At 40.1% G+C, this 20,518-nt stretch overlaps 1 protein-coding gene across 2 annotated transcripts in view; it reads right to left on the reverse strand.

The window, feature by feature from the left end:
* tty (tweety) overlaps window positions 1–20,518 on the reverse strand; it is an 890,597-nt gene that overhangs the window by 38,357 nt on the left and 831,722 nt on the right. For both annotated transcript variants that reach the window (XM_067149856.2, XM_067149857.2), the window contains 2 exons: window positions 16,066–16,138; window positions 11,445–11,803 (listed from right to left, as the gene is read on the reverse strand). In XM_067149856.2, the coding sequence (XP_067005957.1) occupies window positions 11,445–11,803; window positions 16,066–16,138 (432 nt within the window). The remainder of the gene's footprint in view (window positions 1–11,444; window positions 11,804–16,065; window positions 16,139–20,518) is intronic.

The following is a 20,518-nucleotide window of genomic DNA, read 5'->3' on the forward strand; positions in this document are numbered from 1 at the left end:
ATACCAATACAGTTGGTCCATTATTGGACATTATAAATTTTGCAGCTAATTCATTCCTGGTTGCCAGCATTTCACCCTGTGTGCTAAGTTGGGCTCATCACTTGGTAAATAGCACACCTACCAAGACGCATGGCTAGTGCATACCGTGGAGGCCACTGCATAGGCTACTTGGAGCCACCGGCAGTGCCAATGTACTATAAGAGACTTTGTCTCATTTTCAACAATTGATGTCTTGGTAGGTGTGCTATTTACCAACTGATGAGCCCAACTTAGCGCATTGGGGTGAAACGCTGGCAACCAGAAATGAGTTAGCTAGAAAATTTATAATGTCCAATAATGGACCAACTATATTATTATAAATTTACTCATTCAGAACAAATATTTCAGGTTTCCTGTGGGAATCAACATCTTTGTCACATACCACTTAGTCGAGCAGCTCGTCTTCTTTTCTCCTAAGTCTTCCCAGCCCAAACATTGCAGCATTTTTGTAACGCTACTCTTTTGTTGGAAATCATACAGAACAAATCAAGCTGCTTTTCTCTGGATTTTTTCCTGATCTTGAATCAAGTAATCCTGGTGAGGGTCCCATACACTGAAACCATACTGTATTTGGGGTCTTACCAGAGACTTGTATGCCCTCTCCTTTACATCCTTACTACAACCCCTAAAAACCCTCATAACCATGTGCAGAGATCTGTACCCTTTATTTACAATCCTATTTATGTGATTACCCCAAAGAAGATCTTTCCTTATATTAACACCTAGGTACTTACAGTGATCCCCATAAGAAACATTCACCCCATCAACACAGTAATTAAAACTGAAAGGACGTTTCCTATTTGTGAAACTCACAACCTGACTTTTAACCCCGTTTATCACTATACCATTGCCTGCTGTCCATCTCACAACACTGTCGAGGTCTTTTTTTCAGTTGCTCAGAATCTTGTAACTTTTATTACTTTATGTAGTATAACCTCATCTGCAAAAAGCCTTACCTCTGGTTCAACTTCTTTACTCATGAAAATTAAAATCCACAGCCTGTTTCCAGTCATTTGATCGGGTCAGGAATGGAATGAATGAATGAAGCCCCCATCTAGTGGCAAGGATGGGAATTGTGCCGGCTACCGAAGCCTGTCGCACTCCTCTGGGGTAATGACTAATGACTGGCAGATGAAATGAAATGATACTGGAGAGTGGGAATGAAAGATGACAGGGAAAACTGGAGTACCCGGAGAAAAACCTGTCCCGCCTCCGCTTTGTCCAGCACAAATCTCACATGGAGTGACCGGAATATGAACCACTGAACCCAGTGGTGAGAGGTCGGCGCGCTGTCGCCTGAGCAACGGAGCCTTCTCTTCATTACTCGTAACATTTATCTCTCTTCTTCTTTCTTCGTTATGCCCGTTTACAGAGCGCGTTGGAACTTGTTAGCTTGATGATGGTTTTCCTTTCTTCTTCTCCTCCCAAAATCTCTTCATGAACTCACTATACTGTTTCTTGCATTCTTCCATCCATTGTTTCCCTGTGGTTCTTTTAGCCTTTTCCGTGAACGTGTGCTTTGCAACCAGATTCCCAAAAGCCTTGCGATCCCTGATGACATCTTCTGTGATGTTCATTTCTTTTAAGTCCTGCTTTATTTCCTCAAACCAGCTTATTTTGACCTTCTATGAATTAATTATACCAAGCAATCTTTTTGCATATATAGTGGCGTCCATTCTACAGATGTGGCCATAGAATTTCAATCGTCTCCTGCGTACGGTATCGGTGAACTTGTCGACTGCTTTGTACAAATCTACAGTTTTCCTTTTGATCCATATACCATTTACGTGAATGGGGCCATATATTTTCCTCAGAATTTTTCGTTCTTGTTTTTCAATTTCATCAATTTTAGAGTGGCCTCCTAGAGATGTGGTTTCTGAGGCATACAAGGCTTCCGGAAGAACAACAGTCTTGTAATGCCGAAGTTTTGCATTTCGTGACATCACTCTTATTGTAGTGGTTCCATGTTATTTGGTATGCTTTCAGAAGTTTGGTGGCTCTTTCTAAATTAGCTTTCCTGTCTAATCCAGATGGTACAATGATTTCTCCTAGATATTTGAAGGAAGGGACCTGTGTGATTATTCCATAATTTGTCTGTAGTGGGGATCTTTGGATATTCTGGTGTCCATCAGCCATGATATGAGTCTTCTCATACGATATTTGGAGGCCTGTCTTTGATGCTATCTCATGCAACTTCTCTATGGCATACCTGGTTTCTTCACTAGTCTTGGTAAAGATAGCTAGATCATCAGCAAAAGCTAGGCACTTCACGTTAATTCTTTGTCCCCGAGTACCAATGTTTATACCTTCTATTTCTTTTCCCCATTCCCTGATGACTTTGTCTAACACTAAGTTAAAAAGGATTGGGGAGAGGCCATCTCCTTGTCGAACTCCTGTATGCACTTCAAAAGGCTCTGATAGTTCACCTAGAAACTTCACTGGAGATGTTGTGTCTGTGAGGGTCTGGCGGATTAATTCTGTGGTCTTCTTGTCCACACTGAGCTCTCCTAGGATGTCTACAACAGTTTGTCTGTTGATAGAGTCATACGCCTTCTTAAAGTCTACAAAGGTGACAAATGTGGTGGTACTGCGGCGTATCCTTAATATCGTCTTCAGACTCCAAATTTGCTCAGAACACGCTCTACCTTTTCTGAAGCCTACTTGGTATTCACCAATCAAATGATCTGTTTGTTGTTCTACTCTGTTTAATAGCACTTTAGATAGAACCTTGTATATAACTGGTAAAAGGGATATGCCTCTGTAGTTGTTGGGGTCCGCTCGATCGCCTTTCTTATGTAACGGATGGATAATGGCATTCTTCCATTCCTTCGGAATCATCATGGTCTCCCATATTTCTGTTAAGAGCATATGAATTCTTCTGATGAGGTCATCTCCTCCTATTTTCAACATTTCTGCAGTTATGCCATCGTTCCCAGGGGCTTTATTATTTTTGAGCGATTTGATTATCTCTTTTATTTCTTGAGTTGTTGGGGGTTGTGAGTCTGGGTTTGGTGGAGGTTTTTCAAACTGTAGTCTTTCAATTGGTGGATCGCAGTTCAGTAGATTTTGGAAATAGTCAGCCAGTATCTTGCTATTCTCTTTACTGTTTGTCTTTAGTGAACCGTTAGGTCGACGAAAACTTAGTGTTGGTGGTTTGTACCCTGGTAAGTCCTCATGAAATGTCTTGTAGAAACTCCGAGTGTTGTTTTTCTGGAAATCCTGTTCTATCTCTGCGAGTGTGTTTTTCTCGTATGCACGTTTTTTGCGGCGGATTGTTTTTGAGGTCAGTTTTTGAGTCTTAAGGAAATTCTGCCATCTGTCGACTGTTCTATGTCCATTCCATTGATTCCATGCTTTGATTCTGTCATTGATAGCTTCATCAAAGGTTGTGTTCCACCATCTGTGTTTACGTTTTCTGGGTGGCTGTCCGAATTTCATTGCTGATGAGTGTAATGTGTTGCGAATATCTGGCCATACCTTAGGATCTTGATCGTGTATGTCACGTACAAAAACGTCAGCGTTCTTCATCAGGCAGTCCGGATCCACGCTTGGAAATCGGCTACCTTTAGGTCTGGATCTGTTTGGTTGGAACCTAACCCTGATTTGCGTAAGGTAGTGATCTGAATCGACAACTCCTTTCCGTACTTTAACATTCTGAATCTCAAGCATATTCTTTACGGAAATAGCAACATGATCAATCTGGAATTCCCCTAGCAATGGGTTAGGTGATCTCCAAGTTTTTTTTTTTTTTTAATGTAAAGGTCTCATAAAGTGCGTGGACATGAGTCTCAGCATGAATGATGTACAAAAGCTTATTAGACGTTCTCCATTCTTATTAGTCCGCCAATGTGCAGGATGAAGTCCTACGATTGATCTGTATTTCTTCTCTTTGCCAACCTGTGCATTGAAGTCCCTTAATAAGATTTTAACATGATGTTTAGGGATCTTGCTAGTAGTTTCTTCAAGCAGTTCCCAAAAGTCTTCTACTTTCTGAGAATTTTTCTTATTGTCTATGTTAGTGGGGGCATGGGCATTTATCAAGGCGTATGCTTTGTTGCTTGATTTCACTGTAAGCACTGAGATTCTTTCACTTGGTGATGTAAAGTCGATGACTGCAGTAAGGAAAATCATCTTAGATTCAAAGGCCGTCCCAAGTATTGATATATTCCCTTTGATATTTATGGCCGGTTTACCCTTAAATATCCTGAAGTTTTCAGAGTCAAAGTGGTTCTCATCTTGAAATCTGGTTTCTTGGATCGCTAAGATTTGAATATTAAATTTGTCCACGGCGTCAGTCAGTTCTTTAAGCTTTCCCGTTTTCAGCAAGGTGTTGATGTTTATAGTACCAAGGAAGTTCCTCTTTTTGGGGCAAAGAGATTTTGAGAAGCTTCGATCCTTCTCTGAAGCACGATGTTCCCGATTTCCCAGAATCCGACGATCGGGAGAAACCGGACCAGCGTCCGGGGCCTTGGGTAGTTACATTGGTAGCGTGTGTTCCATCATGCTAGGGTTACAAGTTGAAAATACAACTAGTGGTGATCTTTTGGGAAAGATCACGAAAATACAACTCGATTGTTGAGATCGAGAGGTGCCTCGAGATGTTCGTGGCAAAATTTGCCTCCAAGTCAGATTTTTCCACCGCCAGTGTAGTGAAATGAGATTTTCAGATTCATCGAAGTGTTCATGGATCACAGCTGTCTGCGGCTTGGTCACTCCAGCTCTGGAACTTTGAACTGTTAGATCGGCAGCATAGTACTGTTCGTTAAAAGTGAGAAAATGCGTAGTTTTTAATTTGATCGAGTATTTCGTATTGCTTTTAATGGCGCATTTCCTACTAATGTCACTATCACGACCTATGTTCATTTCACTTGGGAAAACCACTCAGACAGTCTTTCTGAGGATGTGAAAAACCAGGTCGAGAGTGAGTGTCTGCCATTATAATGGAAACTCCCCAACCTGATTGTGACTGAAGGTAGGCAAGCGGGCCTACCATTACAATGAACATTCCCTAACTCAGTCTTCATATGAGAAAAGACGTTTGGTGACATCCCAATCACGTTTCTAGGGTAACGTTAAGAGCTATGCAATATAATACAATCTTGCTCACAAGGTGTACATTACCTAACCTAGAATTTTGTATACAATGTAGAATTCCGTAGCGAAGCACGGGTACATCAGCTGGTATATAAGAAACCATAAAGGTCCAATAATACTGCCTTGAGAAATTCCACTCTTAATTATTACAGGCTCAGATAAAGCTTCACATACTCTAATTCTCTGAGATCTATTTTCTAAAAATATAGCAACCCATTTAGTCAATATTTTGTCTAGTCCAACTGCACTCATTTTTGCCAGTAGTCTCCCATGGTCCACCCTATCAAATGCCTTAGACAGGTCAATCACGATACAGTCTGTTTGACCTCCTGAATCCAAGATAACTGCTATATTTTGCTGGAATCCTACAAGTTGAGCTTCAGTGGAATAACATTTCATAAACTCGAACTGCCTTCTATCGAACCAGTTATTAATTTTGCAAATGTGTCTAATGTAATCAGAAAGAATGCTTTCCCAAAGCTTACATGCAATGCATGTCAAGCTGACTGGCCAGTAATTTTCAACTTTATGTCTATCACCCTTTCCTTTGTACACAGGGGATACTATAGCAACTCTACATTCATACAAAATAAATAATCAAATAAGTACTTCATGTATAGTACTATATCCCAACACCTTGTCTTTAGTATATCCCCAGAAATCTTATTAATTCCAGTCGCTTTTCTAGTTTTTAACTTTTGTATCTTATTTTAAATGACATTGCTATCATACGTAAAATTTTAATACTTCTTTAGCAATAGTCACCTCCTCTATTTGGACATTGTCCTTGTAACCAACAATCTTTACATACTGTTGACTAAATACTTCTGCCTTTTGAAGATCCTCACATACACAGTCCCCTTGTTGATTAATGATTCCTGGAATGTCCTTCTCGGAACCTGTTTCTGCCTTAAGGTACCTACATCTAATTTGATTTCACAAATATTGTATTATTCAACCTATTCTATACAATTCAACACACAATCATACTAGTTACACACTACCAGCTAACCCTCGCACACTGCCGTGCAAGGTGAGTGTTCCCTTGTGTTTTTTCTACTCTCCTCTCCTCTCTTCTCTTCTCTTCTCTTCTCTTCTCTTTGCGTTAAATTTGACTTTCTTTATCTCATTATCGGGTTCATCTGTTTTCGTTATGGACTGAGAACTCCATCCATTCACTTCACCGTATGCAGGGTTTATAGAATTTCAAGAATTTGTTTTTATCCAGTTTGAATATATCTATTTCTGAACCTTTGCAAGCTACATTACCAATTGAACTTTAAGCATATAAAATATATATATATATTATTGTAAAGTATTGAATAGGTGGAATAATACAGTATTTGTGGAATCAAATTAGATGCAATCTCAGTTCAATACAGAACCAAAAATGAAATTTATAACCCTTGATTAAGGTACCTATACATACCCTTCCATTTTTCACTAAAATTTGTTTGACTGAGAATTATGCTTGCCATCATGTTATCCTTAGCTGACTTCTTTACTAGATTCAATTTCCTAGTAAGTTCTTTCAATTTCTCGGAACTTCCACAGGCATTTCTAACCATTTCTTTCCAACCTGCACCTCCCTATTAGTCTCCTTATTTCTCTGTTAAAATAAAGTGTGTCTCTACCATTCCTTACCACCTTTAAAGGTACAAATCTGTTTTCACATTCCTCAACAATTGCTTTAAACCCATCCTAGAGTCTGTTTACATTTTTTAAAATCATTTTCCACCGATCACTGTTACTTTTTAAAAACTCCCTAATGCCTGTTTTATCAGCCATATTGTACATACTGCCTAATAGTCCTACTTTTAAGACCATCCTTTCTATCACATTTATTTTTAACTACGCAAAATAGCTTCATGATCATTAAGACCATCTATTACTTCGGTTTTACCAGCACCAAGTCCAGCGGGTTCCATCTAGTTGGATCCATCACTTTCTGAATCAGCTGTCCTTCTCATATTAACTTACAGTATATGCCATTTGTTGGTCATGCTTCCTGTCGTTTGCATTACCTTCCCAACTGACATTTGGTAAATTGAAATCTCCCACTACAATCACATTCCTTTCCATGTCATTTCTCACACAGCTCATTATCTTATCAAATCATTCTGAATCAGCATCAGCACTACCCTTTCCCGGTCTGTACACTCCAAAGACATCAAGTTGCCTATTATCTTTAGAAATGAGCCTTACAAATAGAATATCATGTTTGTCATCTTTAACTTTTCATAGCTTACAAATTCTTCTTTCACCAGAATGAATATTCCCCCTCCTACCATTCCTATCCTATCTCTATGATACACACTCCAGTTCCGTGAGAAAATTTCTGCATCTAATATATCATTTCTCAGCCATGATTCACTCCTATTACAATATCTGGTAATTATGTATCTATTAAATTACTTAATTCTATTCCTTTATTTACAATACTTCTACAGTTCTACACTAACATTTTTACATCATCCCTACTTTACTTCCAGATCCCTGTACCCTTATCACTGCTCTCTAGGCCACCCCATTTCCCTGAATGTACCTCCCTATAACCCTTCTAAACAAATTTCCTAACTTGTACGTACTGCTGCCAGTATAAGTGAAAGCCATCTAAGCGCAGATCCCTATCTTCTACCCACCCATTAGAATCCAGAAATCTCACTCCCAGTTTCCCCACATACCCACTCCATAGTCTCATTTAAATCCCCAATCACCTTCCAGTCAGTATCCCTCCTACACAGTATTCCACTGATAACATCTCCGCTTCCTTAAACTTACCCGTGCTGCATTTACCAGATCCCACATATCCCCAACTATGTTGGTATACATACCTGCTTGCCTTACATTGTTGGTGCCAACGTGAAACACAACCACCTTCTCCTTTCCCTCCTCCTTCTCATCCTCTTCTACTTTCTTCCACATGTGCCTCAACCTAATTCCTGGATAACACTCTATCCTGGTTCCCTTTCCTCCACACACTTTCACTACATGTCTAACAATGGAATCCCCCATGACCAGAGCCTCAACCCAACCCACCTCATTTGATCCCCTCCCCACTTGGTCAGCCCTATCTTTCCTGGCAGCTGCAGAAGCTACTTCCTTCTCCCCCCCAACAAACCTGTTCCACCTGTCTTTTCCTATCCTCTACTCTATATTTCCCTTTCCTACCTTTTCCCTTCCTCCTACTTCCACACTTCTCAGCAACAGCTCTCATCTTCCTTCTGTTGTTCTACCTGCAGTGACTCGTACCAATTTCTCACAGACACCAGTCCTGAATTCTGATCCTGAATAGAGCCCCAAGCCGGCAATCTCCTTTCTCTTAGAACATTCGACCACCTGTCTTTTACAATTTCCCCTTTTCCTTCCCACCCCTCTTTTATACCTACTGTATCCTGAGCACTGTTTGAAGGAGGTCTACCTTCCTTCTTCTGAGAGAATCCTATTCTAGCAAGTCTAGCAAGCAATGGAGATAAATCAGTTATTGATACATTAAAAAAGGTATACATTTCACAACCTCTTAAATAAAAAAATGTAAATAATTTCTAGGATTTGGAAAAAAAAAGGTCTTGATGGATACTTCCTTTACACTTATAAAAATGCAATAGTTAAAAAATGTCCATTATCAGAGACAAAATACTGAAGCTATACGCAATAAGAAACATAACTTCTGGTTGAAGGATAAGACCAAAAATATCAAAGTTCTTTATCTTAAAGTTTAGATGTCTGGGATTATGCCCAATTAGACACAGAAAATCCTTCCCATTGTTTTGTGAGAGCATTTTAAGATAATAATTTCCAGCCTCTACTGTAAAGCAGTTTGAGTTTTAATTCTTGGCATACAGTAACAAGGTGTACTATAGAACTTGGGTAAGAATTCATGCTCAGATAATATTAGGTTTGCAGATTGTCCTTGAAACTGCATATCATCTTATTAAATAAATATTATTTCTGGGTTAAAGCCTATTCAAAAGTAGTTGTACAGTATAACCTTCCTTTAGCGGAACCTTTATGAACTGGAAAACTTACCAAATCAGAAAAATTTTCCTGTCCTGTGAATTATGGTTTAATATTCATGTAAGTTTACCTGTTTTCTGCAGAACCTGTCTGATGCAGAAAGTGAAAGAAATTTTGTTACTATAAGAGAAAATATATGATAATTTCCTTCCTAACCCTTTTCATTACATGAGTATTTCGAATGGATCTAAGATGGCTGAGATAGCATTTGCCCAGCAAATATAGGTTTGTGCTCGATGCTGTAATTTGGATAGAGCAAATGCCTGAAAAGCCATACATCTAATTTTTTATCCGATTTTTGTCATACACCCTGTCGAAGGAACCATAATAAACAAAAATATTGATATGCTGCGACAAACTCTCGAACAGCGTAATTATGGTAATGTTAATGCAGAAGATTATGTGGCCACTGATCTAGATGTTGAGACAGAGGCGGTGTTAGGAAACATTGAATAGTTTGTCACCTTTCACCTCCAAGAAAAGAAAACGGAAACTGATGGCAATGATGAAGAGAACAAAGATGATGAAGAAGATGGTTTGTATAACGTTAAAACTATCATGAAGGATATTCATTGCTTGCGATAAATGGCGTAAAACTGTTGATCATTATTTGCCATGCTCGCATTTTAATTGAAAACCATGCTACCAAGGGTAGTTGTGTCCAGAGTACAATTCTGGATTACCGAGCAAGTGGCTGTGTTGTTTGAATCATGTAGTTATCAGCTTGCATTCGGGAGACAGTGGGTTCAAACCCCACTGTCGGCAGTCCCGATGATGGTTTTCTGCAGTTCCCCATTTTCACACCAGGCAAATGCTGGGGTTGTACCTTTATTAAAGCCATGGTCTCTTCCTTCCCACTTGCCATTTCCTTCACCTTCCCTATCCCATCATTGCCATAAGACCTATCTGTGTCGGTGCGACATAAAGCAAATTGTAAAAAGAAAACAATTCTGGATTACTGGAAGAAATAAATGACAGCACTGTACAATATTACCATTGGTGTTATTTAATACACATTGCATGGTTCATAGAAATAAGTGCATGTACTGTTCTGCTGAACACTGAGGAAGTTCTAAGCAAGAACAGATTTGTCTTAGTTCTGATGAACTGGTGAATATAAGTGTGTGATTAGTGTCATTATTGCATCTACTACCAGCCATAATGATGTAAATCTAATGCACAATTATCTAACAGAGGTATGTACTTACGATTATTTTTAACCACCTTTATGAAACAGAATCCTGCATACAGTGCAAAACGTCCGGCTCATTGGCTGAACGGTCAGCGTACTGCCCTTCGGTTCAGAGGGTCCCGGGTTTGATTCACGGCCGGGTCGGAGATTTTAACTTTAATTGGTTAATTCCAATGGAACGGGGGCTGGGTGTATGTGTTGTATTCATCATCATTTCATCCTCATCACGACGTGCAGGTCGCCTAGGGAGTCAAATAGAAAGACCTGCACCTGGCGAGCCGAACCCGTCCTGGGATATCCTGGCACTAAAAGCCATACGACATTTCATTTCAGTGCAAAAAAAGTTCCAGATCGTTGGGTTTCCACTAAGGAAAGTTTTTACTGTACTTTGAACTTTGATCCCTCTAGGGTCTACTTCTGTTTTTGTGCTAACTTTTGAATCATGCAGTATAGAAAGATACGCCGGCCCTGCGGTGTAGGGGTAGCATCCCTGCCTCTTACCCTGAGGTCCTGGGTTCAATTCCTGGCCAGATCAGGCATTTTTACCTGAATCTGAGGGCTGGTTCAAGGTCACTCAGCCCACATGATTACAATTGTGGAGCTATACGACTGTGAGATAGAAGTGCCGGTCTAGAAAGCCAAAAATAGCGGCCGAGAGGATTAGTAGTGCTGACGACACAGCGCCTCGTAATCTGCAGGCCTTGGGGCTGAGCAGCGTCGCTTGGTGGGCCCAGGTCCTTCGGGACAGTTGCGCCACGTTTTTCTCTTTTGTGTATAGAAAGATATGAACTAGGGTGGGACCTCATAGAATACACACAATCACAGGCTATTTAAGTCATATGTAGAAAGACAAGAACAATGAAAGGAACGAACAGAAAAAACACAACGACAGGTCAGTGTAGGAAAAGGGAGAAATAGAAAGAAAACACGAAAGGACAAGAACCTGTGTTTTTTCTGTTGTATGTCTCATTTCATTGTTCCTGTCCTACATATGACTTGAATTGCACTTGTTTGAGCTTTCAATCACTTGGTTAGTGTAGGAAGAGGAAGCAAGAGACAAGAACAAGCACAATCTCCACATATTCTATTTCTCAATACTCACAATCCTAGATCACAGATGCTTCTGACAGCATTAAGGTATTGTCTGTGCAAATGTGTGCAGTCCAATAATGTTGCCAGTCCTGAAACTAATTTATCTACTGAAGTAATGGATGATTGCAAGAAGTCCAGCTTGGTGTCCAAGTCAGATGGAGTATATAGTTCTGTAGCCATTTTGGTCACAAGATTGATGCCAGACATCATAGCTTTCACAGCTCGTTGACCCTGAATTATCCTTTGAGTGAACGGGTTTGTGCTTAGTCTTTCACAACGAACGTAATATGTTAGGATGTCAACTTTCACGATAGAGGCAGCTTCTCGGTCCAAGAATCCCTCGGGTGCCACACAAAGATCTCCAAGAGCCTGCAAGAAACAAGCATTAAAATTTAGTGGTTGAATTTTATGTTTACATAGATTATTGTGAATGACTGTAGAAAATGTTCCAATAGAATAAAACTCTTAACATCAAACAAAATATAAAACAAGAAGAATGCTGAAATCAATAGTTTCTCGATACCTATTGTTCATTCTATAGCTCAAAAAATACTAAAGTAACAGTTTTTGTGTGTTTGATGCTAAAAAAACATTATCGTAAATGAAGTGAGAACATGTCTTGAGGATGCATTTGAAAGCTTAAGGCTTTAAGAAAACAGGCATCATACATAAAATTTGATACTGAGAAATAATTTCATGATATAACTACTGTACTAGAATTAGGAATAGCTTTGAAAACAAGAGTTTAGCTTGTCTAAAATTCAGGCCTCTAGTAATAAACAGTTCACTAACCTAATACGAACAGTAAACCAAACAATGATTGCCGACTGTAGGAGGATATTTGCTGTATTAGGACGGATTATATTCTAGTAATGATAATCACTAAGCTGCCAAAAATTAAGAATAAGTAATTTACAGGTTACAAGAGCAATAAATTAAAATTCATTTAACACTTAAATAGTATATTAATTTTTGTAATGTAACTGTCCAGTAGACATTAAGACAATCTTACGTCATCATTGAGCACATTGTGGACAAAGGATACGCAAGTGTAAAGTATGTAATAGATAATTTCCAAGTGGGGAAAAGGTCAAGAACTTAAAAGATACCTCCACACACACACTGAGGTGAAGTCATGCAAGAACGAAATGTGCAGGGGTATGCTTTCACAAAGAACAATCTCAACCCTCCCTGGGGAAAAACTGGAGAAGTGTAAAAAATGTAATGGTACGTTTTTGTGAAGTGTTCATCGCAAAAGATACCACTGCAGATACTACTGAAGTAATGGATGATTGCAAGAAGTTCAGCTTTGTGTCCAAGTCAGATGGAGTATATAGTTCTGTAGCCATTTTAGACATTATAGCTTTCACAGCTCATTGTCCCACTCGGAGGTGAGACTACGCAGGTGTACAACATGCAGTACTGGTAATATATTTTCATGAAACAAACTAGGAAATAATGAATATAAATAGTGCTCCTCAGGACCTGCTCACCTGATGAGTTAAACTGAGCAGAGCACTGTCCCTGCATTGCAGGAGGCAATAGCCCTTAGGGCAGGGCCTCTCAGGGTGCATGCACCAGTGCATTGCACTGTGCATGGTGCAAAAGACGACTTTGCTTGGTTGACCACAGTGCAGACCCCCACTACTCGATTTGGAGCAATAGCGCTGTCTCTCCCTTTCCCCACACCTGTCTCGCTCGCTCCGCCTGTCTCCCTCTTCCTCACTTGCTCTGTAGCGCTCCAAATCCAAGCCGAGTTTAGCCGAGCTTAGCCGAGTAGCCCAGAGACGAAGCGTTGGTCCGAGCAGGGTGGGAACGATGCACTGTGCACAGGAACTCTGCGCCTCAGTTTGCACACACGAGATTTTGGGCATTCGAGAGGCCCTGACTTAAGGGATTTGCAAGGCTATTTTTACTTATTATTTAACTTGTATTATAGTGTCTGTCAGCCCCCAGATATTTACTGTCAAAATAAACAATATTTTAATCATCTTCTGTTATTTGTTGAACTTAATTCCTTTAAAAAATATGCTTTCAATTACATCACAATAAAACTTAATACAATTGTACCGAGTGGACAAAATAAAACAGACCTGGAAAATATTTACAATAGGACTGATGCGAGACTGACCCTTTGTTAATGATCATCACAGAAGATGCTGGAAATGGCCTCACCTCAAGAAATGAAAAAAATTATGGATCCAAAAGCCCTGACTCCACTTCATTCAGAAACCACCGGCAGAACTCAACACGCATAGGTTCATCTGGATGCTTTAATGCATGCACAACAGTAAATTTGTAAGGATACACATGTAGGTCCTCTCTGATAATGTTTTGACATGATGATCTCTTAATTCCCACTTGCACAGATAAATGGGGTTGAGATTTCATCGGACTTCGTTTCAGGCTTTCCTTCACTCGAGCTATGTTTTCTGGTGTTCAAACTCTTTTCAGATAGTTACAGTTTTTATTTGCAACAGAGCCTATTTTTTTGTCACTAAGTTCTGCATTGCAGTCTTTGCTGAAGGTATTGCCAAAACACTTCCAGTCTTAAACTCTTGTGCAAATAATTCCGCACAGGTTTTCTGTGACTTGTGCTTTGCGTAACTCTTGACAATGAACATTTTATCGCGAGCATCATTTTGTTTGAATTCAACTGATTACTAAATACGTCTGCTCCTCTCACTCACTCACACGTAATGACACAGTGACGTACTCAGGAGATGTTCACACGCAGACATGTGATAGCAACAGGTTTCCAGCATTTCCTGTGATGGGCAGTTCTCCTGTTCATTCACAAGGGTTAGTTCCTCGTCAGTCTTATAAACATTTTCCAGGCCAGTTTTATTTTGCCCACCCTGTATTTTGTTCATGTATGTATGTATGTTCAGTCCGTCAGTGATTCCGCTGGTGGGATCCTCGACAGCTCTGCCATCAGCTGTCGTAGATGGCCTAGGCATTACTGAAGTGGTGTACTAGGGAAATGAGGAGTGAGGTAATTTCCCGTTGCTTTCCTCACCGAGCCAGAGTTGCTATTACATATCAGTCTGCCAAGCCCACTGAAATGCATATGCCAACCGACCCTATGAGCAACATTTTCACACCATTCATAGCAGGGACTGGCTGAATAAGGATTGGCATTACTAGCATCCCTCATACCTCAGTCACTTTCATATTGTCAAAGACAGAGACAGATTTATGAAAGTAACAAAATTGCTCTAGCCTATACCAGAAGACATAGTGCGCTGTAAACACTAGGTCCTGCCAGCAAAGGCATTTTGTACATGTAAATACCCGTAATTCAGTAGGACCCCACAAGAAAGTTTGGCTGCCATCTCAGAGACCTACGATGCCAGTTGAGAGTTAAATTGGTATTCAGTGATATCTTTTACTGCTGTCAAGTTTATTTCAGGGTCAAACTGTAAGTTGACTCATAAGTGAAGCAGTATCACTTCTCAGACTGAATGTACAATATACTGCAAAAAAGTAATTAAATACAAGTATTATGGTTAGAGCCAGCCCCGTGGTGTAGGGGTAGTGTGCCTGCCTCTTACCTGGAGGCCCTGGGTTCGATTCCCGGCCAGGTCAGGGATTTTTACCTGGATCTGAGGGCTGGTTCGAGGTCCACTCAGCCTACGTAATTAGAATTGAGGAGCTATCTGATGGTGAGATAGCTGCCCCGGTCTAGAAAGCCAAGAGTAACGGCCGAGAGGATTTATCGTGCTGACCACCCGACACCTCGTAATCTGCACGCTTTCGGGCTGAGCAGCAGTCGCTTGGTAGGCAAAGGCCCTTCTGGGCTGTTGTGCCATGGGGTATGGTCTTGCTCTTTGAATGACCTAGTCTAAGAGCATTTATTTTAAAATCATACTGTTAAATTAAGAAAACACTCTTTAATTCTATTGCCTTTGTACAGAGGTCCAATTTTCTCCATGAACGGGAAATATGAGGTTGTTTCGCATCACAACAAACCTGGTGGTTTATACGCTAATTTATTAGACAGCTTATCCAAGCTCTCAATGGGAAAATAGAGTGCAATATTAATATCTGATACTCAAACTAATGACATTTCTATGTTCAGGCAGGAAATTTAAGAGCAATCCAACCTAAGAAAACAGATGGGAGGCAGTGACTTTGTAGGAAGGATTATAGCTAAAAGCCCATGCAGATCAGTAAAAGGCATAACATTTCTGATAACTTTGAGTACAACTTCTATTTGTGGAGAAAAGAAGGGTTCTTTACATGGAGGCTGGTCGGCATGAGTAGGGGAGAAAAGAAAAAGAGAGCATAGGAGGAGAAAGTAATGTTTTCAATAATACCTATCAAGAATTTAAATAGGTGTCTCGACCTTTTCTTATTGTAATGAGAAAAGTGCACAACATAGGAAAAATATATGAAAGAATGTGGCATCTGGATTGTGTCAATCATTACCTCCTTATTGTTGAATATCACTGTCCTAAAAATTTGTCACCCTTATGCTTCAACCACGTCAGTCTAATTTACTACATTCTTGTATTAATTGAACTTCCACTATTTCTAGACCTGAACATCAAATTCTCTACAAACAGAAATGTAAGACAATGTAGTTTTAATTCTTTTATTAAAGTAATATTTACATTAATAGCACTTACAACAGATGTAGCAAGATACAGTGAAGCCATAAGCCAAGAAATGATGACTGCAAAAAGACCAAACACAGAGAATCTGGAACAAGAACAGGAAGTTCAGATTAAATTACATTACACATGCTACAACTGTGTAATACAAGTGCTTATGTACTGCCCTATGTTCAGCCTACATTCACAGCAAGTGCGTTATGTTTGACGTTTATTAAAATTACAAACCGCCCTTCTCACTTATCCCTCTAACTGGCTCTCAAGGGTGTTCAAGGGAGCGCATCATTTGCTATTCAAATTAAGGGAAGCTTCCCTTCACCGTCACCACTACCACCACTTGACTGCTGATAGCACTTCTCAAGTGATCTTTGTCCCTCTTCCACAGGAGTAGTTTACTATCAACAAATCTGGGGCAAACATACAGATGGGCTAACTCAGCAGAAATATAAACCCAGACGAGTATACGAGCTGAAATTTAATAATTAGAGTTCCGATTTTTAGGTTGTAATAGGTTAGAATGCAATCCTATTTATGCAAGTATGATCAAGCACACTCAATGGATATGAAATAAGATTAGCATAAACAAAGGGGGTATGACCCATCGGAACTGCTACAATTCCTACATCTCTCCATATGTAACTGTACAACGGGCTGAATAAAACTTGTAACACACTTCAATAGGTTTGCATTCTAGCCTAATACAGCCTAAAAATTCAAGCTCCAGTAATAATTAAGAAGTCACTCTTACCATTAATAATACACAATAACCAATATGATATTATATTATAGACAAATAGACCAATGACCTCAATGTTAGACACCTTAAAACAAAAATCAACAAGAAAACAATTCATTTTCTGGCAGCTTGGAATTTGTATTTAAAAAAAGAAATTGAACATTTTATTTCCCCTTACTACCACATCATCTGAGACAATATGCATCTTACATTCCAGTTCTTACTACCTACACCTGAACATCAAATTCACTAGTTTTTCTTAAATTTACTACAAGAGTTTATGGATTTCCTGAATGAGGTTTAGATTTAGCCATACCACAGGGGCGAGGAAGAAATATTTCTTCAGGTACAGTAGTGACAGTTTAGGTCGACTTCTAAACCAATTCAGGAGTCCGTACCAGTTGAGTTCTTAAACCAGTACAAAGTGATCATGATAAATACATCATTGGCCAAAGGGACTTGCTGAGCACTATCTCTCTTAATTAACATACAAATTAAGTTTTACATCACCCCTGTAAAGTGCCAGTGTAAGTCGGTAGATGCAGAGTGGGTCTTGGCCCTTAAGTGGCCACGGCTGGTCCGTGGTCCAACAGCTCTGCACTCTGACCGGCCAACCGAGCAGAGAGGGGTGGCCACAGCTCTACCATGGCTCTACACCTCTGCATTCGGGAGACGGGACAGGGCTGGACCTCATGGTTGGCCCCAACTGTTGGCTGTCCCGAGAATGGTTTTCCATGGTTTTCCATTCTCCTGCGAATGCCGGGACAGTTCCTAGTATAGGCCACGGCCGCCCATCTCCTCACCTTCTCCGTGCATCTCCTTCACCGTAACAAATCTCTTGGCCTGAGAGACAGCGTCACCATCTAAGAGGCCCGCCTCCCCCTTCAGGGAGGGAATGAAAACATTTTAGTAGTAGTAGTAGTAGTAGTAGTAGTAGTAGTAGTAGTAGTAGTAGTGTCAGTGTATTGCTATCTTGCATGTTCATGTGCAGACTGGAAAGTCAACCTGCAAGTCATTTTTGCCTGTATCAAATTATACAGGGTCTCTCTTATAATCCTAGACTGAGTGCATTGCGTTTGTACTCTGCAGTACAGCAGCTGTCTCAGCCTAACTTACGTTGCGCACGGCCGCCCTGCTTTAAGCGTATAAACAGTCTTATATGAAATATTACCTTATAAAAGATGCTGCAAGTGTCATCCTTCATAACGAGAGACTTCAAAAACACAATTAAGATTTTCTGCACACCAATAGCGAGAGTTATGACTGTTCACATGACCATTAAGATGAAACCAAGCCGGATTTGAAAAGAACACAACCTGTGGGTCGAATAAATGATACAAGATACCACTAACAATATCTCACTCTTGTGGCTAGATCAGCAGGTTTTAAACAATGGGCCCATGTAAACATGTACGGATTGATGTGCAACAGCTTTGTTACTCAGTGTGCAGGAGAAACCGAAACCCCCTACTTTTTGTGCTAATTTTGTGAGTGATTTATTCGGTGACCATTCAAGATTCATACCAATATCATAGCTTTTCCTCTGTTAAAACTGTTTCGTATGCACACGTTTTTGATTGAGCACTGAGCCAGTAGTTTCAAATTTATTTAAAATTATGTGAATCTGTGCTCATGGAGGTGGCACTTCACCAGGAAATTGCTGAACAAATGCATCACATACCTGTCGAGCTGAATCATACTTAAAATAACTTTTACGTATGAAAATAGTGTTGCAATGATAACTGCCTCACCGTGTTGATAGCTGAGATTCAGACTGGTTACTGATGCTAGTTCGAACATGTGCACGCTCCTTGCAAGGTCAAGCACTATGTACACACCTCCTGTACAGCTGCTTCGGTCTCGGAGAGTAGAAACGTGCCTGGACGTTCTGGTTTGTTTTGTTTTTTTTTTTTTTTTTTGCTAGGGGCTTTACGTCGCACCGACACAGATAGGTCTTATGGCGACGATGGGATGGGAAAGGCCTAGGAGTTGGAAGGAAGCGGCCGTGGCCTTAATTAAGGTACAGCCCCAGCATTTGCCTGGTGTGAAAATGGGAAACCACGGAAAACCATTTTCAGGGCTGCCGATAGTGGGATTCGAACCTACTATCTCCCGGATGCAAGCTCACAGCCGCGCGCCTCTACGCGCACGGCCAACTCGCCCGGTCGTTCTGGGTTTAGAAGAAAGAGACTATATATAGACATAAGTGGGACATGAAAAGATAAAAGGACAAAGAGAATTTCCACATCTTCTTATACTGTCTGATGAAGCAAATGAGTACCCGATAGGTTAATTCCTGGTGGCACAGTGAAACAGTGAGATTAGAAAATACAAGCATGACAAAATAAAATTATGCTTTAAAGTAAATACAAAATTTTAATATTCCACCTTCTCAATACTAAAAATCATTTGATGTTTTACAAATTAATATCATTGTAATGTTTTTGTAAAACATCAAATGATTTTTAGTATTGAGAAGGTGGAATATTAACATTTTGTATTTACTTTAAGCATAGTCTTAACTCAATACGGAACCTAACAATGAAGTTTATTACTTTAAAATAAAATTGGCCCGGAAAATATTTACAACAGGACTGATGAGGGATTGACTCCTGTTAATGAACATCACAGAAGATACTGGAAATGACCTCATCTGAAGAAATGAAAAATTGACAATCCAAAAGTCCTGACTCCACTTCACTCAGAAACCACCGGTAGAACTCAACACACGGAGGTTCCTCTGTACTCTAACGCTTGCACAACAATAAATTTCTAAGGAAACAGATGCAGGTCCTTTTTGATAATGTTTCAACATGAAGATCTCTTAATTCCCACTTGCACAGATAAATGGCATTGAGATTTAGTTGAACTTCCTTCCAGGCTTTCCTTCACTCGAGCAATGTTTTCTGGTGTTCGAACTCTTTTCGGATAGTTATGGTTTTTATTCGCTACAGAGTCCGTTTCGTGCCATTTAGCCACAAAGTTTTGCATTGCAGACTTCGCTTGAGGTTTTGCCAAAACACTTCCGGTCTTTAACTCTTGCGCAAACAGTTCCACATAAGTTTTCCACGCATCGTGCTTCGCATAACACTTGACAATGAACATGTGCTTTTTTTAATCGTGAGCACCGTTTTGCGTTGCATTCAACTGGTCACTAAACACATCTCCTCCTCTCAATCGATCACACACAACGACGAACTCAGGAGATGCGCACACGCAGACACATGATAGCAACCGAATGGTGCATCGAAATCATGGCTTTCAGCATTTGCTGTGAAGAGCAGTTCTCCTGTCCATTAACAAGGGTCATTTCCACGTGAGTCTTATAAATATTTTATGGGCCAGTTTTATTTTGCCAACCTGGTATACAGTTAATAAAGTAACAAAAGGATTTTGACTCTATAAGATATGTGTACATTTTCTTCAGCTCATTAGTTTATGTCTGGGGTCGCTGTAGCCACCCAAGCTCATTTTAGGTTTTTGACGGGAATGTAGGGCCAGGCGTCTCTCCCAGTGACAAGATCTTTTAGGGTTCACCAGGATTCGAACCTTGGTCATCTGTGTGGAAAGCTGGCTGCTAAGCCACTGTGACCATCATTCCCCCTGTGATCTGTAGATATGCATCTGTATGTAACCTGTTTCCAACCAACTGTAGGCCCAAACACCAACAGATCTGTATACGCTAGCTGGCAAGCCTTCCCACGTACCTCCAGCGTCATGACAAATGATTGT

Source organism: Anabrus simplex, chromosome 6 (genome assembly GCF_040414725.1).
Source record: "Anabrus simplex isolate iqAnaSimp1 chromosome 6, ASM4041472v1, whole genome shotgun sequence".
NCBI lineage: Eukaryota > Metazoa > Arthropoda > Insecta > Orthoptera > Tettigoniidae > Anabrus > Anabrus simplex.